Below are 16,071 nucleotides of genomic sequence, written 5' to 3'. Positions count from 1 at the left end.
TCTTTTCAGTTATGTTTTTAATAATAATATAAATACTTACTGGCCGACTGGGAGAAGTCAAGTTGACTCCTTCAGTTCGAACCAGAATTCCCTCTTCTCTCTTTCTCTCTTTCTCTCTTTCTTTATCACTTTTTCTTCTTCTACATAACTGAACTCAGTCAGGCCGAACTCTAAGGCAGACCTGAATTATAACATGGTATTAGAGCTAGGTTAAATCTGCCTAGATTTCTGCTTGCCTAGGGTTCATTCTCTGCGCACCCTATCTAGGGTTTTCCTCTTTTTTTCTGTGTTCGATTGGAGATAAGGGAAAGGGCTGAAAAGGAGTGATTGCCCTCTTCCCTTGGGGGTCTCTATGCCTCCAGTCAAGTCGTATGTGGTCGGTTGCTGTGATTTCTGAGATCGCCCTCTCCTAGTAGAGGAAGAATAGAGGGCCGAACTGTGTGTGGCTGTTGTGTGTGAAGCGGTTGTTGTGTGTGGACTGCTCTCCTGCTCGCATGGGTGTTACTTCAGCGATAAGGTAAGAGATTTCAGTTCATGATATCTGTTATGGATTAAATAGGAGGTGTGTTTCAGACCATTTGCTAGGGTTTTGGCCAGTAAGTGCTAGGGTTTATGCTGGTTTCTTTATGCATTTTGAAGGAAGAGATATGATCATATAGTGGTGAGATTTCAGGTAGTTGTAGGAGTAGGGTTTGTGGTGTGAGCACACTTTTCAGCAACAAGTGCTGAAATCAGTGTGACTGGTGTGATTTAGGGTTTGTGGTGTAAAGAGCACACATTCCAGCAACAATTAGTGCTGCAATCAGTGTGACAGGTGTGACCTAGTGGTGTGTAGTGTGCAGATCCAGTGATAATAGAATTCAGCAAGTGTGCAAAATTGGTGATAACATAATGGGAGACAATAATGATTATAAACCTAGTGTGATGGTGCCTACAGACTACCTGAATGTTCAGATGACCTCCATTAAGTTAAATGGAGAGAATTATGTGCCTTGGGCTAAATCCGTTGAAGTCTTTTTGAAGGCAAAGAAGAAGGTAAAACACATCAGAGAGGAGAAATCCTCCTCTGACTCTCACGAGTATGAAGACTGGGAGCAAGAGGATGCTTAGATCATCACATGGTTGTGGAACAGTATGGAACCCAGGATTAGTGTGAACTTCATGTTCCTTGACACTGCCAAAGATGTGTGGGACCATGCGAAGAAATTGTATTCGGGGCAGGACAATACAACCAGAGTTTATCAGCTTTATCAAGAGTACTTTAATCTGCAACAGGGCAATCAGAGTCTTGAGGAGTACTATGCCAACAAGAGGAACATACGTAATGAGTCGAATGTCTATCATCCTCTCACTTCTGATGTCAAGATTCAGCAACAACAGAGAGAGCAGCTTGATGTGACTAGATTTTTGGTGGGACTAAAGACTGAATATGAACCAGTACGGGCTCAGATATTAGGGGGATCAGCTCTTCCGTCCCTAGAAGAGGTATTTGCTCGACTTCGGAGGATTTCTATCGGATCTGCTGAGAACTCTAATATCTCAAATAGATCTGCCTTTGCTGCATCGAGAGGCCGTGGTGGTAGAGGTGGAGCTCGGGGAGCTCAGTCTGGCCGTGGTGTTGGTAGTGGTTCTGCATATGGCCGAAGTGGCAATGGTGGGTCTACTTATAATCGTGGTGGTGGTCGTATTGGGAGCAGAGATTCAGGGGGAGCCCGTGGTAGAGGACGTAGCTCAGGCCCGAGGAAGTGCACTCATTGTGGTATGGATGGACATACCATCAACTATTGTTATGATTTACATGGCCCTCCCTCACCCTGGGCCAATCATGCCGCGACCAGTGACTCAAGTTCCAGATTTAGACAGGAGAATCATTCATCTGACCAGTTGCCTCCTACATCCACAGATGGTCCCATGAAGGAGATGGTGAGTGTTCCCCGTGATGAATATGAGAGGTTTATCCAATCACAGCGGAACACGGCGACTTTTGCTCACTCAGGTATGGCTTGTCTGGCATCTACACCCAATCCCTGGATCATTGACTCTGGAGCCTCCGATCACATGACTGGAACTCCAGGTGTGTTTTCCTCCTTATCTCATTGCTCAACATCACAATCTGTCACCCTTGCTAATGGTTCCACATCCTCAATTTGTGGTGTTGGTAATGTTGACCTAGATCCTGTATCCCTTTCATCAGTTCTGTATGTTCCTAAATTGCCTTTTAACCTTATGTCTGTTAGTAAGCTGACCAAATCACTTAACTGCTCCATTACCTTTTATCCTTCTACGTGTGTCTTTCAGGATCTCAAGACGGGGATGAAGATTGGTGGAGGGCATGAAGCAGGTGGACTGTATTATCTTGACGGTGGTGGTGGTAGAACTTCAACAGCTCTCCAGTCATCTCTTTCTCCTCTCCAGTGGCACTGCCGATTTGGTCATCCGTCGCTCAAAGTATTGAAGTCCTTGGTTCCGTCCTTGAGTCAGCTTTCTGTTTTGGATTGTGAGTCGTGTCAGTTTGGGAAACACCATCGTGTTCCCTTTAGTTCTAGGGTTGATAACTGTGTGTCGAGTCCTTTTTCTTTAGTTCATTCAGATGTTTGGGGTCCTTATAAAGTAATGTCATATAATGGATACAGATATTTTGTCATTTTTGTGGATGATTTTTCAAGGATGACGTGGCTCTATTTAATGAAAGAAAGAAGTGAATTGTTTACCATGTTTCAAAAATGTTATGCTGAAATTCGTAACCAATTTGGTACCCACATTAAAGTTTTTCGTTCTGATAATGGCCGCGAATATTTATCCTCGCCATTTCAGGAATACCTGGACCAACATGGCATTATACATCAAACCTCGTGTACCTACACCCCACAACAAAACGGGGTGGCTGAGAGAAAGAATCGCCATCTCCTTGAAACAGCAAGATCCCTAATGCATCACATGCATGTTCCCAAACCTTTTTGGAGTGATGCAGTGCTTACCTCTTGTTTTCCGATTAATCGGATGCCCACGTTCATCCTTGATGGTCAGTCTCCGTTTCAGGTCTTGTTTCCCACTTTGTCTCCGTTCCCTCTTACGCCGAGAGTTTTTGGGTGTGTCTGTTTTGTCCATAATCTGGGTCCCGGGAACGACAAGTTTGATGCCCGTTCTCTCAAGTGCATCTTCCTTGGCTATTCTCAGACCCAGAAAGGGTATAGGTGTTACCATCCTGGTTCTCGACGGTCTTTTGTGTGTGCTGATGTCAGTTTCTTTGAGTCTACTCCGTTCTTTTTGTGGTCTGGTGATGCTTCTTCCTCATCACCTCCTCCTCATCACCTCCTCCTCTTCCACTTCCCGTTGTCGATCCTCCTCCTTTTGTTCCAGTCATGACCAAATCCTTGCCTCCGGTGCCACCACCTGTTGAACGCCCACCTATCCGTCATGTGTATACACATCGCCCACGTGCACCAGCTGCTACTCCTCTGGCTACATCTCCGTCGACGGATCCGGCACCGGACCCCCACTTAGCTTCTGAGATTGATCTACCCATTGCTTTGCGGAAAGGTAAACGTACTTGCACCATTCATCCCATTTCTAATTATGTTTCTCTTACTCACCTTTCCGCTTCCCATCGCCAGTTTGTTACCTTGTTATCATCAGTTATTGTTCCTAAAGATGTCCAGGAAGCCCTTTCCTCTCCAGGGTGGTGCCGTGCCATGGAAGAAGAACTCTCAGCCCTTCATCATAATCATACTTGGGACCTCACTGCTCTTCCTCCTGGGAAGCAAGCTGTTGGTTGTAAGTGGGTTTATACGGTTAAGTATCTGCCTGATGGTAGTGTTGAACGCCTGAAAGCGCGATTAGTTGCAAAAGGGTACTCCCAAACCTATGGCATTGACTACACAGAGACCTTCTCACCGGTTGCTAAGATAGGGTCAGTTCGTGTTGTGATCTCTCTTGCAGCCATGTATGAGTGGCCACTATATCAGCTTGATATCAAGAATGCCTTTTTGCATGGTGACTTACTCGAGGAGGTCTACATGGAGCAACCTCCAGGGTTTGTTGCTCAGGGGGAGGATGGTAAGGTGTGCAGACTAAGGAAGGCTATATATGGGCTTAAACAGTCTCCTCGAGCATGGTTTGGTATGTTCAGTGAGGTGGTAAAGAATTTTGGCATGAAACAGTGCAAAGTTGACCATTCTGTATTTAGTCATGACTCTCCGGGAGGAAAAATACTGTTGGTGGTGTATGTAGATGATATTGTTATTACTGGGAATGATAACATTGGTATTGACAGGCTGAAGACTTATCTGCAGGATCACTTTCAGACAAAGGATCTGGGTAAACTGAAATACTTCTTGGGGATAGAGGTAGCGAGATCCAAGTATGGGATTAACCTGTGCCAGAGGAAGTATGTGCTTGATTTGCTGGAAGAAACAGGCTTGTTGGGTGCCAAACCAGCTGAAACACCCATGGACACAAATACCAAGCTAAGCAGTGATATGGGTGAAGTGTTTAAAGACGCTGGCAGATACCGACGACTTGTGGGCAAACTGAACTACCTAACCATTACCAGACCAGACATCTCATTTGCAGTTAGTGTGGTAAGCCAGTTCATGCAAAAACCTCTGATTCCTCATTGGAATGCGGTTCCGAGAATTGTGAAGTATCTAAAAGGGCCCCCGAGTTGCGGTCTGATATACAAGAGTGTGGGAAAACTTGAAATAGAAGGGTATTCTGATGCTGATTGGGCCGGTTCTATGTCTGATAGGCGGTCTACTACAGGCTATTGCACGTTTCTGGGAGGTAACCTGGTGACATGGAAAAGTAAGAAGAAGACGGTTGTGGCAAGAATCAGTGCAGAAGCAGAATATAGGGCTCTGGCGCATACTGCTTGTGAATTAGTGTGGCTAAGGAATCTTCTACAGGAAGTAGGGTACAACATTAACACTCCAATGAAGCTCTATTGTGATAATCAGGCTGCAGTTCATATCTCCTCTAATCCAGTGTTTCATGAAAGAACCAAGCACATTGAAGTTGACTGTCACTTTGTGAGGGAGAAGGTGCTGAATGGAGAGTTAGACACTACACATGTTAATACAGGAAATCGGTGGGCTGACTTATTTACAAAAGGCTTGAGTCGGGGAAAAGTGTTAGCGTAGGGGTATTTCTGTCTTTATACCTTGATTGATGTTGCTGATCTGTAATGTTGTGTTGAAACTTGTGCTCTTAACTTAAGTAAGGGCACATAGGTCTTTTCAGTTATGTTTTTAATAATAATATAAATACTTATTGGCCGACTGGGAGAAGTAAAGTTGACTCCTTCAGTTCGAACCAGAATTCCCTCTTCTCTCTTTCTCTCTTTCTCTCTTTCTCTCTTTCTCTTTCTTTATCACTTTTTCTTCTTCTACATAACTGAACTCAGTCAGGCCGAACTCTAAGGCAGACCTGAGTTATAACAATCTAGACAGTTAGGGAGGAGATTAATCCAAGGATTTTCAATGGAATGAATTGATCCATGGAAATGATCTTTGATGCATCAAAGTTAATGTGGTGCATTGGCTGAAGACCAATGGATATATTTGCCCCGTTTTCAGTGGATGATATGCTTAGTATTTTGAAATCTGATCCAGAGCCTGAACCCTTCTCCCTTCCAGATCAATGGGTCAGTTGTTCAACCATCTGGGTCAATTGGTCAACCCATGATGTCATCAACATAAAAGCTTTAAAAAATAAGTCGAGAATTTGGTGACCCATTGAATGGGTCAGACAGGTAAGTAGTTCAACTATCTGGGCCAATGAGTCATTTACCAAGTCAACAGTTTTTATAAATTATCAGGTTGGAGGTTGACCTGATCCAGTATTGTGATTGGGTCCTTGATGGGTTGAAAACATTGGACATACATAAGAGATTGGTGAGTGGTAGAAAGATCATCTACCAAGTGGCTAGTGCATCAAAGGCAGTGGCAACCAGTGTGGAGTAATCACTTGACACATAATTTTGATGGCTGTAGTTTGGGTAGCCCAAGATAATTGGGGGTAGGAGGTTATTTAGATATTAGTTTAGGTCATCCATAGTTCTATTTTCAAGTCCTACCGGAAGTGGGAACTCAATAAGAAAAAAGAAGTTCGACATTTTGCAAGGATTGAGACTGGCAAAGATGAATAGATGATAAACTTCACAGATATTGTGGTTGAAGGGGTTGTTTAGGACCTATAGGATGATGTCATAATTGATGAATTTTTGATTGTTTTGCAGGGCCTAAGGTTGGGCTGATCCTTAAGCTACGGAATTATAATGTTGGAGGGTGACTAAAGGTAGTGGGCTGGTTTAATAACAATATTGGGAGCTAAGAATTATAGGTATCTCATGAGGGAAGTCAAGAAGTTGGCCACTGGATTAAATTCTACGTTCTATTGGACAAAGACCAACACAACTTTATTGACTCTTTGCACCATATCATAGTTAAGGCATTTAGACGATTCTAGGTAATAGTGGAGTGCCTAGTTGCCTTGTTGCCTAGGCGCTAGAATTTTATAAAATAAGAAACTAAATTCCCAATTATTTTCTAAGTTTTATATGCCAATCAGCATGACATATAAAATGAAAAGAATAGCAGTTCTCTTTATTAATAACATTAAATTTCTCTCATATATGGCAAATCTTCATATTTTAAAGACAATAGTATTTACAATCTTTTAATTTCAATATTTTCAAAAATAATAGTATATATACTATACATCACTTTCATATCAAATTAGCAACTCAAGAAGGCTATAGTTTTATACAAATAAAAGTTTAAGAATAAGATGGAGCGTAAGAAAAGAGAATGAACAAAGGGTGGAGTTACTGTTCTATTTAATGTAAGGGTGTTGACAAGATATGATTTGCTGCAAATTTTGAAAGATTTGATTTGATTGATTACAGATTTGAATAAATTTAGGAAAGATTAGATTTGAATAAAATTAGGAAAGTCGTATCCTAGGATTAAGGGAAAGATTTAATCAATCCCTAATTGAGAGAGATCCTAGGAGTTTGTCTCTCCTATCTTTTCTTATTTAACTTTTATGCTCAACATGTTTTATCAATACACTATCAATACAGAAGTATTTTTTCTCTCTCCCTTTCTTCTTCTCTTCCTCTTTATTTTTCCAAATGGTATCAGAGCTTTAGGGTCTGATCATGAATTTTAAGGCCGCCATGGTTGGCTCTGGTTCAGCCTCTTCGGATGCTACCAGTGGTGTGACATCTTTGGAGGGAGGTATTCAGTCAGCGACCATCTCTCTCTCTGAGAATTCACTTCAGATTACCATGCACAAATTGAATGGAAAGATTTATCTTGAGTGGTCTCAGTCTGTGCGGTTGGTGATCGACGACAAAGGTAAACTCGGCTATTTGAATGGCGAAGTAAAACCGCCAGCCATTGATGATCCAAAGTACAGGCAGTGGTGTTCTGAAAATTCTATGGTTACTGCCTAGCTGATCAACTCTATGGATCCTGTGGTTGGAAAACCATTCATGTTCTTGCCGACTGCTCGTGATGTGTGGGAAGTTGTCAGGGAAACCTATTCAGATCTGGACAATCATTCACAACTGTTCGAACTAAATACCCGAATGTGGAAGATGCAACAAGGTTAGCGTGACGTAACTGCTTATTATAATGAGATGATGGTTGTTTGGCAGGAGCAAATTTATTTGAAGAAGAATGGGAAAGTCTGAGTGATAGTGCTCGGTACAAAAAGAAGATAGAAAGAGGCCGGGTCATTGTCTTCTTGGTTGGTTTGAATAAAGAACTCGATGAGGTTCGAGGACGTATCTTAGGGCGAAAGCCCTTTTCTACTATAAGAGAAGCTTTTTCAGAAGTGCGTAGAGAAGAAGCACGACGGCAAGTGATGTTGAAGAATGTTAATGAAACAAAAACTGAGAATGAAGGGTCCGCTCTTGTGGCCCGAGGTGCAGACGTAGACGGAGATAAATGAGGAGGAAAGCAAAGACCTTGGTGTGATCACTGTAAAAAGCCCTGGCATACTCGGGAAACCTGCTGGAAGCTGCACGGGAAACCAGCAAGTTGGAAGAAAAAATCAAACAGTGACAACAAGTCAGGGGGAGATGTCCACGCGCTTCAAGTAAGCAATTCGGATCCAAGGCAGCAATCATCCTCGGAGTCTCTTCCTTTCACAAAAGAACAAATAGAGCACTTGTATAAAATGTTTCAATTTCAACCGTTAAGAAACTCCAACACATCCTGCTCTCTAGCCCAGTTAGGTAATTTTTTCACTGCAGCCATTGCTTGTACCAAATCTAATGGCTCCTGGATATTAGATCTAGGTGCAACTGATCATATGACCGACACTTCACAATTATTCTCTTCATATACACCCTGTGCAGGGAATCAAAAGGTTAAAATTGCAGATGGTTCATTTTCTAATGTTGTTGGGAAAGGAACTGTGTCTATTTCTCCTTCTCTAAATCTTAAAGATGTTCTACATGTTCCTAACCTATCATACAATCTCTTATCTGTCAGCAAACTAACCCTTGATCATAATTGTCTGGTTAATTTTTGGTCTTCTTGTTGTGAATTTCAGGATTCAACCTCGGGGAAGATGATTGGGGGTGCTAAACTGGATGGAGGCCTCTACCTCTTTAATAAAGGATCAACCTTTGGAAGGCAAGACCAACAGACTTGTTTCAGCTCTATCTCGGTTTCTAGTGACAGTGAAGTTTTGTTATGGCATTATCGGTTAGGACATCCTAGCTTTCAATATTTAAAGCATCTATTTCCCAAGTTATTCATGAATAAAAATCATTCGTGTTTTAAGTGTGAATCTTGTGAATTAGCAAAACATCATCGAGTTGTTTTTCCGTCCCAACCATATAAAAAATCAAAACCATTTACCATGATTCACAGTGATGTTTGGGGTCCTTCTAGAGTAACAACTCTTTCTGTAAAGCGTTGGTTCATTACTTTTATTGATGATCATACTAGGGTCACTTGGGTTTTCCTTTTAAAAGAGAAATCAGATGTTGAAACCGTGTTTAAAACTTTCTATAACATGGTTCAAACACAATTTCAGACTCAGATTAAAATTTTTCGAAGTGATAATGGAAAGGAATTTTTTAACAATGTGTTAGGGAATTTTTTTTGCTGAGAAAGGAATTGTACACCAAAGTTCGTGTAATAATACACCTCAACAAATCGGGGTGGCTGAAAGGAAAAACAAACATCTCCTTGAAGTTGCTAGAGCCCTAAGTTTTCAAACTAAGGTTCCTAAGTATCTTTGGGGAGAAGCCATTTTAACAGCCACTTATTTGATTAACAGACTGCCTACACGAATTTTGGATTTTAAAACACCCATACAGGTTTTCACTGACTGTTTTCCAAACTCTCGGCTAGTGACAAACATTCCCTTAAAAATCTTTGGAAGTGTGGCCTTTGTTCATAACCATGATCCTAAATGTTCAAAACTTGATCCAAAAGCACATAAATGTATTTTTGTGGGCTATCCCACTAATCAGAGAGGTTACAAATGCTTTGATCCAGTTTTGAAAAGGATGTTTGTGACTATGGATGTCACATTCTTTGAAGGAACCCCCTACTACAGACACTCCCATCTTTAGGGGGAGAGCAACACTAGTGAAGATGGCCTTTTAGATGGTTCTGATTTAATGTTTGAATTTGTCCATAATGATGTTCCTCACAACCAGTCACCGAAAGAAAGGCAAAAAATGCAAAATCAGTGGAAACAAATGAATTAAATATTGAACATGAACAACCTTCGGTGATGCCATCTCAAAATAAAAAAGCTGAAACAACAGAAATGCGTGCGAAATAGTATAAAGGCCTTGTATATTCAAGGGAACATCTAGCACTAAAAAGGAGAGGCACTATTCCGCAACATCAACAAGAATCTGATATGAGGGTGGATTATGAAATTCATGATAATTCTCCAAAAATACCTGAAAATATTCCTCCACGTAATTCTAATTCTTCCAGTCAGCTTGATCTTCCCATTGCTCTTAGGAAAGGTGTTAGGTCTTGTACAAAACATCCTCTGTCAAATTTTGTATCTTACAAAAATATTTCACCTTCATATTGTGCCTTTATTTCACAAGTGTCTAGTGTTTCCATTCCTAACAGTATCCAGGAGGCTCTAAATGTTCCTGAGTGGAAATAAGCTGTTTTTGAGGAGATGAGAGCTTTTTGGAAAAGAATGCTACTTGGGAGAAAGTGGATCCGTCGGAAGGAAAGACAATTGTTGGTTGTAAATGGGTGTTCACTCTGAAGTACAACTCAGATGGATCCTTGGAGAGATATAAGGCTCGCCTAGTAGCTAAAGGCTTTAATCAGACGTATGGAGTGGACTACTCTGAGACCTTTTCTCCAGTGCCGAAACTAAATACAATTCGAGTACTCTTATCTGTTGCAGCTAACCTTGACTGGCCACTGAATCAGCTGGATGTGAAGAATGCCTTTTTGAATGGAGACTTGGAAGAAGAAGTATATATGGAGCCTCCACCTGGTTTCACTGAGAAGGTTGGAACTAAGGTATGCAAGCTAAAAAAGTCTCTATATGGACTTAAAACAGTCTCCCAGAGCCTAGTTTGAAAGATTTACAAGGTTCGTTAAAAGTCAAGGATATAGTCAAGGACAATCTGATCATACTCTTTTCACAAAAAGATCCACCGAAGACAAGGTATCGGTTCTGATTGTCTATGTTGATGACATAATCATGACTGGAGATGATATTGAAGAGATGAGCAGACTAAAGCAGAGCTTAGCCAAGGAATTCGAGATTAAAGACTTAGGCCAGCTAAGGTATTTTCTTGGAATGGAAGTGGCTAGATCAAAGAAGGGCATTGTGGTTTCACAACGAAAATATATTCTTGACCTCTTGAAAGAAACTGGAATGAGTGGATGCAAACCTTCAGACACTCTGATAGAAGTTAAGGCTAAACTAAGAGAAGTTAAAGATGGGGTTCCAGTAGATGCAGGTAGATACCAAAGGCTGGTAGGAAGATTGATTTACTTGTCACATACACGTCCTGACATTGCCTTCGCTGTGAGCATGGTGAGTCAATTTATGCACTCCTCGTACGAAGAACATCTTGAAGCTGTGTATCGAATTCTTAAGTATCTAAAAGGCACACCAGGAAAATGACTATTCTTCAAGAAAAATGAGAAGAGAGGGTTGAAGTGTATACAAATGCGGATTGGGTAGGCTCAATCACTGATAGAAGGTCAAATTCGGGGTATTGCACATTTTTTTGGGGCAATTTAATTACTTGGAGAAGCAAGAAGCAAAGTGTAGTTGCTAGAAGCAGTGTTGAGGCTGAATTCAGATCAATGGCTCAAGGAGTGTGTGAGGTTCTTTGGCTAAAGAGGGTGCGGATCTTAAGAGACCAGTGAGTTTTCCTATGAAACTGTATTGTGATAACAAGGCAGCTATCAGCATTGCTCATAATCCGGTTCTACATGACAGGACTAAACATGTTGAGATTGACAGACACTTTATAAAGGAGAAACTTGAAGAAGGAATAATTTGCACTCCGTTTGTACCAACCACTCAGCAAGCTGCAGATGTTTTGACTAAGGGCTTGTTGAGACAGCCATTTGAACTTCAAGTTAGCAAGTTGGGCATGATAGATATCTTTGCACCAACTTGAGGGGGAGTGTCGACAAGATATGATTTGCGGCAAATTAAGAAATATATGATTTGCGGCAAATTAAGAAATATATGATTTGCTGCAAATTTTGAAAGATTTGATTTGATTGATTACAGATTTGAATAAATTTAGGAAAGATTAGATTTGAATAAAATTAGGAAAGTCATATCCTAGGATTAAGGGAAAGATTTAATCAATCCCTAATTGAGAGAGATTCTAGGAGTAATTGAGAGAGATCCTAGGAGTTTGTCTCTCCTATCTTTTCTTATTTAAGTTTTATGCTCAACATGTTTTATCAATACACTATCAATACAGCAGTATTTTTTTCTCTCCCTTTCTTCTTCTCTTCCTCTTTATTTTTCCACAAAGGGCAAGAGAGTAGTTAAAGGAAAACAGAAGAAACCTCTCTTATCCTTCTTTCTCTGTCTTCTCAAAACCCTTGGATCTTTTATATTTCATAGTAAAGCCTTAAAACACAGTGTAACTATATCATCACACATACCAATAATATTATAATAAGATTTCTGCCTTGTACTTTTGTTGCTTAAGCCATTAAGTGGGCACTTAGTCATATAGACATGCATCCTTTTGATACAAGTCAAGGTGTTCAGGCGGGGCACCCAACCAAAGGTGCCTAGCTGCCTTGACAATGCATTGACAACCATGGAGTGAATAGGGAATTTCAGCTTGATGTAGGGTGGGGTGTTTTCGGTGTGTTGTGTTTGTAGAGATTGTGTGTTTTGGACTTTCATGGTGTTTTTTTGATAGGTAAGAGTAATCAATTTTATTAAATAGCAGCAATATATACAATTGGTACATGCCACCCTTAGAGAGGTCCAAGATGCAGCCTCTCATATAAGAACATAAAAACAGGTTGCAACTAATGTGTTGGCCAATCCATCAGGCAATCTTCTAGTCCATTGTATTATCAAGGTCATGTTGCTAGTTAACCATTTAAACTTCTTTATTTCATTTTCATCTCTATAAACCCAAAGGACAAACTCCATTTTCTTTAACCATCGCATTACCAACTTGGAATCCCCTTCTACAATCAGCTTATTCAAGTTCCATTCCTTTGTTAGCAAACCTTGAATTACAGTAAGGAATTTATCTCTTATTAAGTCTCCCTCCCCCACCGGACCTGAGTACAAAACAAAAAAATATGGCCATCTTTTTTGCTAAATACCCCCAAAGCCAGAAGGAGCCAGATTACCTGGACTACTATCATCAAAATTCAGTTTGATAAAGTCTTCAGTAGGAGGTAACTAAACATAGAGTTCTAGTTTGTTCTTTGAAGAGCTATTTGCTACCTCTGCCTAATTTCTCCAATGTTTAACCAAATGTACCTCCACACTTCTCTCTTTTTCTAGAAAAATCTTGATTTCCTTTCTTTTTTTTTTTGATCAGCAAAAAGATTTCATTAAATATTAAAAATTAAAACTTAGTACAACTGTTGGAGGATTCCCACATCCCTTGGTAATGAAGATTACAGGTTGGCCCAGAATAGATTTGGTCTGTCAACTCCCTGTTCAGCTAGAACTTCTGCTGCCCCATTTGCAGTTCTTTTCGAGGCTGCACCTTTCGGCAGCTAGATCTTTTCTCAACCAAACAGGAAAATGCCAAAATGCGGGCTGCTAGGCTTATAAAAAGTTGATAGCCCACCCGAAAAGACGCGCCAAACAGGGCCTTAGTCTACTCTCTCTTATTTACCACCTATTGGAGCTACTCCTAGGTTCCTATGGATAACTTCATCCCTAATCCTATCCTTTCTAGTTTTTCCACTCATCCATCTTAGCATTTACATTTCTACCACATTCATTTTCTGGACATATTTCTGACTATCCAACACTTTGTTCCATGCAACCTAGCTGGCCTCACAACTGTTTTATAGAATTTTCCTTTTAATCTAAATGGTATTTGCCTACACATAAAAGTCCAGATACACCCCTCCATTTTGCCAATCCTTCCTAATTCGTTGAGTGACATCCTTTTCAATCTCTCCCTTGTTATGAGTTATTGAACCAAGGTACTAGAAATGGCTACATTGAATTATCTCTAATTCTTTGGGTGACATCCTAAGTGTATCTTTTTAATTGTTGACATTAGTTCTACTGACAGGGTTGGGTCCTGTTCTTTGAGACATTGTGGTTTCTTTTAAGTCATTAACTACTGCCAATTTATGTTATGATTCATCTAGAAGCACTAATAGATCCAAACATTTTTTTAACAGTCTTTTGCATATTAACACAAATATTTCCCCCTTTGATACTTGGCATTTCTTAACCTGAATTCAGTTGTCATGCATGATCATCTCACATTCACTATCAATTTAAATTTGTTGTTTAGGAACCCATGGGCGATATTCTGGTATTCCTTACAGGTCAAGATGATATTGATGCTGCTGTTCAATTACTAACAGAAGAAGTTCATAATAACAGAAAGCACTCAGGTAACTTTTTTCGAGCATTTATTTTATTTGTTATTTCATAGTCATATACATGCTTTTAAGCTGAAATGGTTGTAGAAGTATATTTTATCTTTTATTATTTTCTTTTATTTTGGAAAATTAATAGATGCAAGTTCTATTCCATCATTCACTTCATTTTTGTAGCTTAGGGCTTTCTTGACTATTTTATGATGCATTTTGTCTATGTTACATAACCAATACAAAACTTAACTATTCTTCAAAAGGTGGTATATGGACTGCATGTCAGGTATTATTATTTATATAGTTGGACCCACCTGATTTTTGGGTTTTGGGAGATTTAGCTAAGATTAGTAAACGCAAGAAAGCTTTATTTAATAACTTTTAGAAGCATGTCATTATTAATATCGAATGGAGGAAATGTAAGCAACAAAACAATGCAGTAGGGATATGCCATGTATCCTATTATGTTGCGTCTGACATATGTAGTTACAGTGAAATGAAGGGTCAAGGACCACAAGGTATCATTGATTTTGATCAATAATCAATCTCTTTATGTTATTTGTTTTTTCTTATTACTAGATAGACCATATTATAATGTACTTGGCTTTAATCTCATCTGCATTTGACTAGGATGTACATCACAAAGTAAAATAGCCATATTCTCTTTTAGGCAGTACATGCTTTTAGGTCTAGGGTGATGCATACCGGGAAGAAAAAAATTGATTAGAAAAGGGTCTAATTTGCTATAATGAGCAGTCTTTGGGAAAACTGTTTTCTACTATGTCAGGTAAAAATTGCTCCTATGGGATGTATTATTTGTAACAATTATTGTACCCCTACTAATCCCCATAATTATTATTGTGAAATAATGTAATTTTCTATTTTTAGTAAATGTCTGAAGGCACATTCTTAGTATACTGAGTTTAAGTGAGATTAGGAAGTCCCTTGGCTTTTAACTCAAAATACAAACAGGCAAGTAATTAGGTTCCTTCAGCAAGTTCTTCTAGTAACTTTTAAGGTTTGCAGACTCATGCCTTCTGTATTACGTTATAAGGATCTTGTTATCTTAAATTCTCACACTTTTTTTTGAAGCCTTATGGGTGAAATTCATTCTTTAAATGTTCATAAATCATAGAAGCACAAACATCAAGAAAAGTGAAAAACACATAAACCAGACCAAACTTGCTGAGAAAAAAGAAAATCATGAGCACCGGGAGAAACTCACTTGAGAATCCTCTACAAGCAGCATAAAATTTGGAAATGCCAAGGAGGAATAAACCTCCTCCTACAGAGATAAATTCAGCAAGCATTGACTCCCTCAATAGTAGATCAAGAATCCAATGAGGGGTTTTGTTGATGGCAATTTCCATGGTAAGCCCCAAATCATGGCAAAAAAAAGCATAATTTGAAGGGTCACGTGTATCTAGGAGAAGGCCATATACCTCCTAGAAACATGAACAAGTTTTTCTTAAAATCAAAAGATCGTGTGCTACCAACCCAGCCAATCAAAAAAATCTTGAAGCCTTGTTCCAATCACTTCCCCAAAATATGAGAGTAAATTGTCTACTAACCAAATAAAACACTCCCAGTAAAGAATAACCATTGTCAGGACAAGGAGTGTTACACAAAGGGACGAGAGAAGTGCCAATATCCTGCCTTGAATGATATCCACCAAAACTGAAATGTCAGAGAGAGAACGGCTGCTAGAATGGATGGCCACACTAAGGTTGTCAGGACCAATAATTGCAGATCCAGCGCCGGTATATATTGGGTTGGTTCTGAATCGGTTTGGCACAAGGTGGAACCAGTTTCGAATTGATAGTAATCGGGACCCTATATCAGGACCTGGAACTGACCTGTCAGTTCCAGTTCCTGGAACCAGAACCGGCCCAATCGGTTCAGGTCCGTTGGGTTGGACCGACCCATTGACAGCCTTATAACAAGAGCAATGCCCTCCAATGCCTTAATATTAACAGAAAGAACCCCTCCAGGACAAACCACC

General features: G+C 39.9%; 1 protein-coding gene across 4 annotated transcripts in view; it reads left to right on the top strand.

Moving 5' to 3' along the window:
* The window catches only part of LOC104612095 (RNA helicase family protein), a 132,487-nt gene that overhangs the window by 23,249 nt on the left and 93,167 nt on the right, over positions 1-16,071 (top strand). For all 4 annotated transcript variants that reach the window (XM_010279413.3, XM_010279410.3, XM_088895294.1 and 1 more), the window contains exon 10: positions 13,988-14,090. In XM_010279413.3, coding sequence (XP_010277715.1) covers positions 13,988-14,090 — 103 coding nt within the window. The remainder of the gene's footprint in view (positions 1-13,987; positions 14,091-16,071) is intronic.

The sequence above is a fragment of the Nelumbo nucifera genome, chromosome 1 (genome assembly GCF_055504915.1).
Source record: "Nelumbo nucifera cultivar China Antique chromosome 1, China Antique-T2T, whole genome shotgun sequence".
NCBI classification, from domain to species: Eukaryota; Viridiplantae; Streptophyta; class Magnoliopsida; order Proteales; family Nelumbonaceae; genus Nelumbo; species Nelumbo nucifera.
This window is presented reverse-complemented; position numbering and strand designations above follow the sequence as displayed.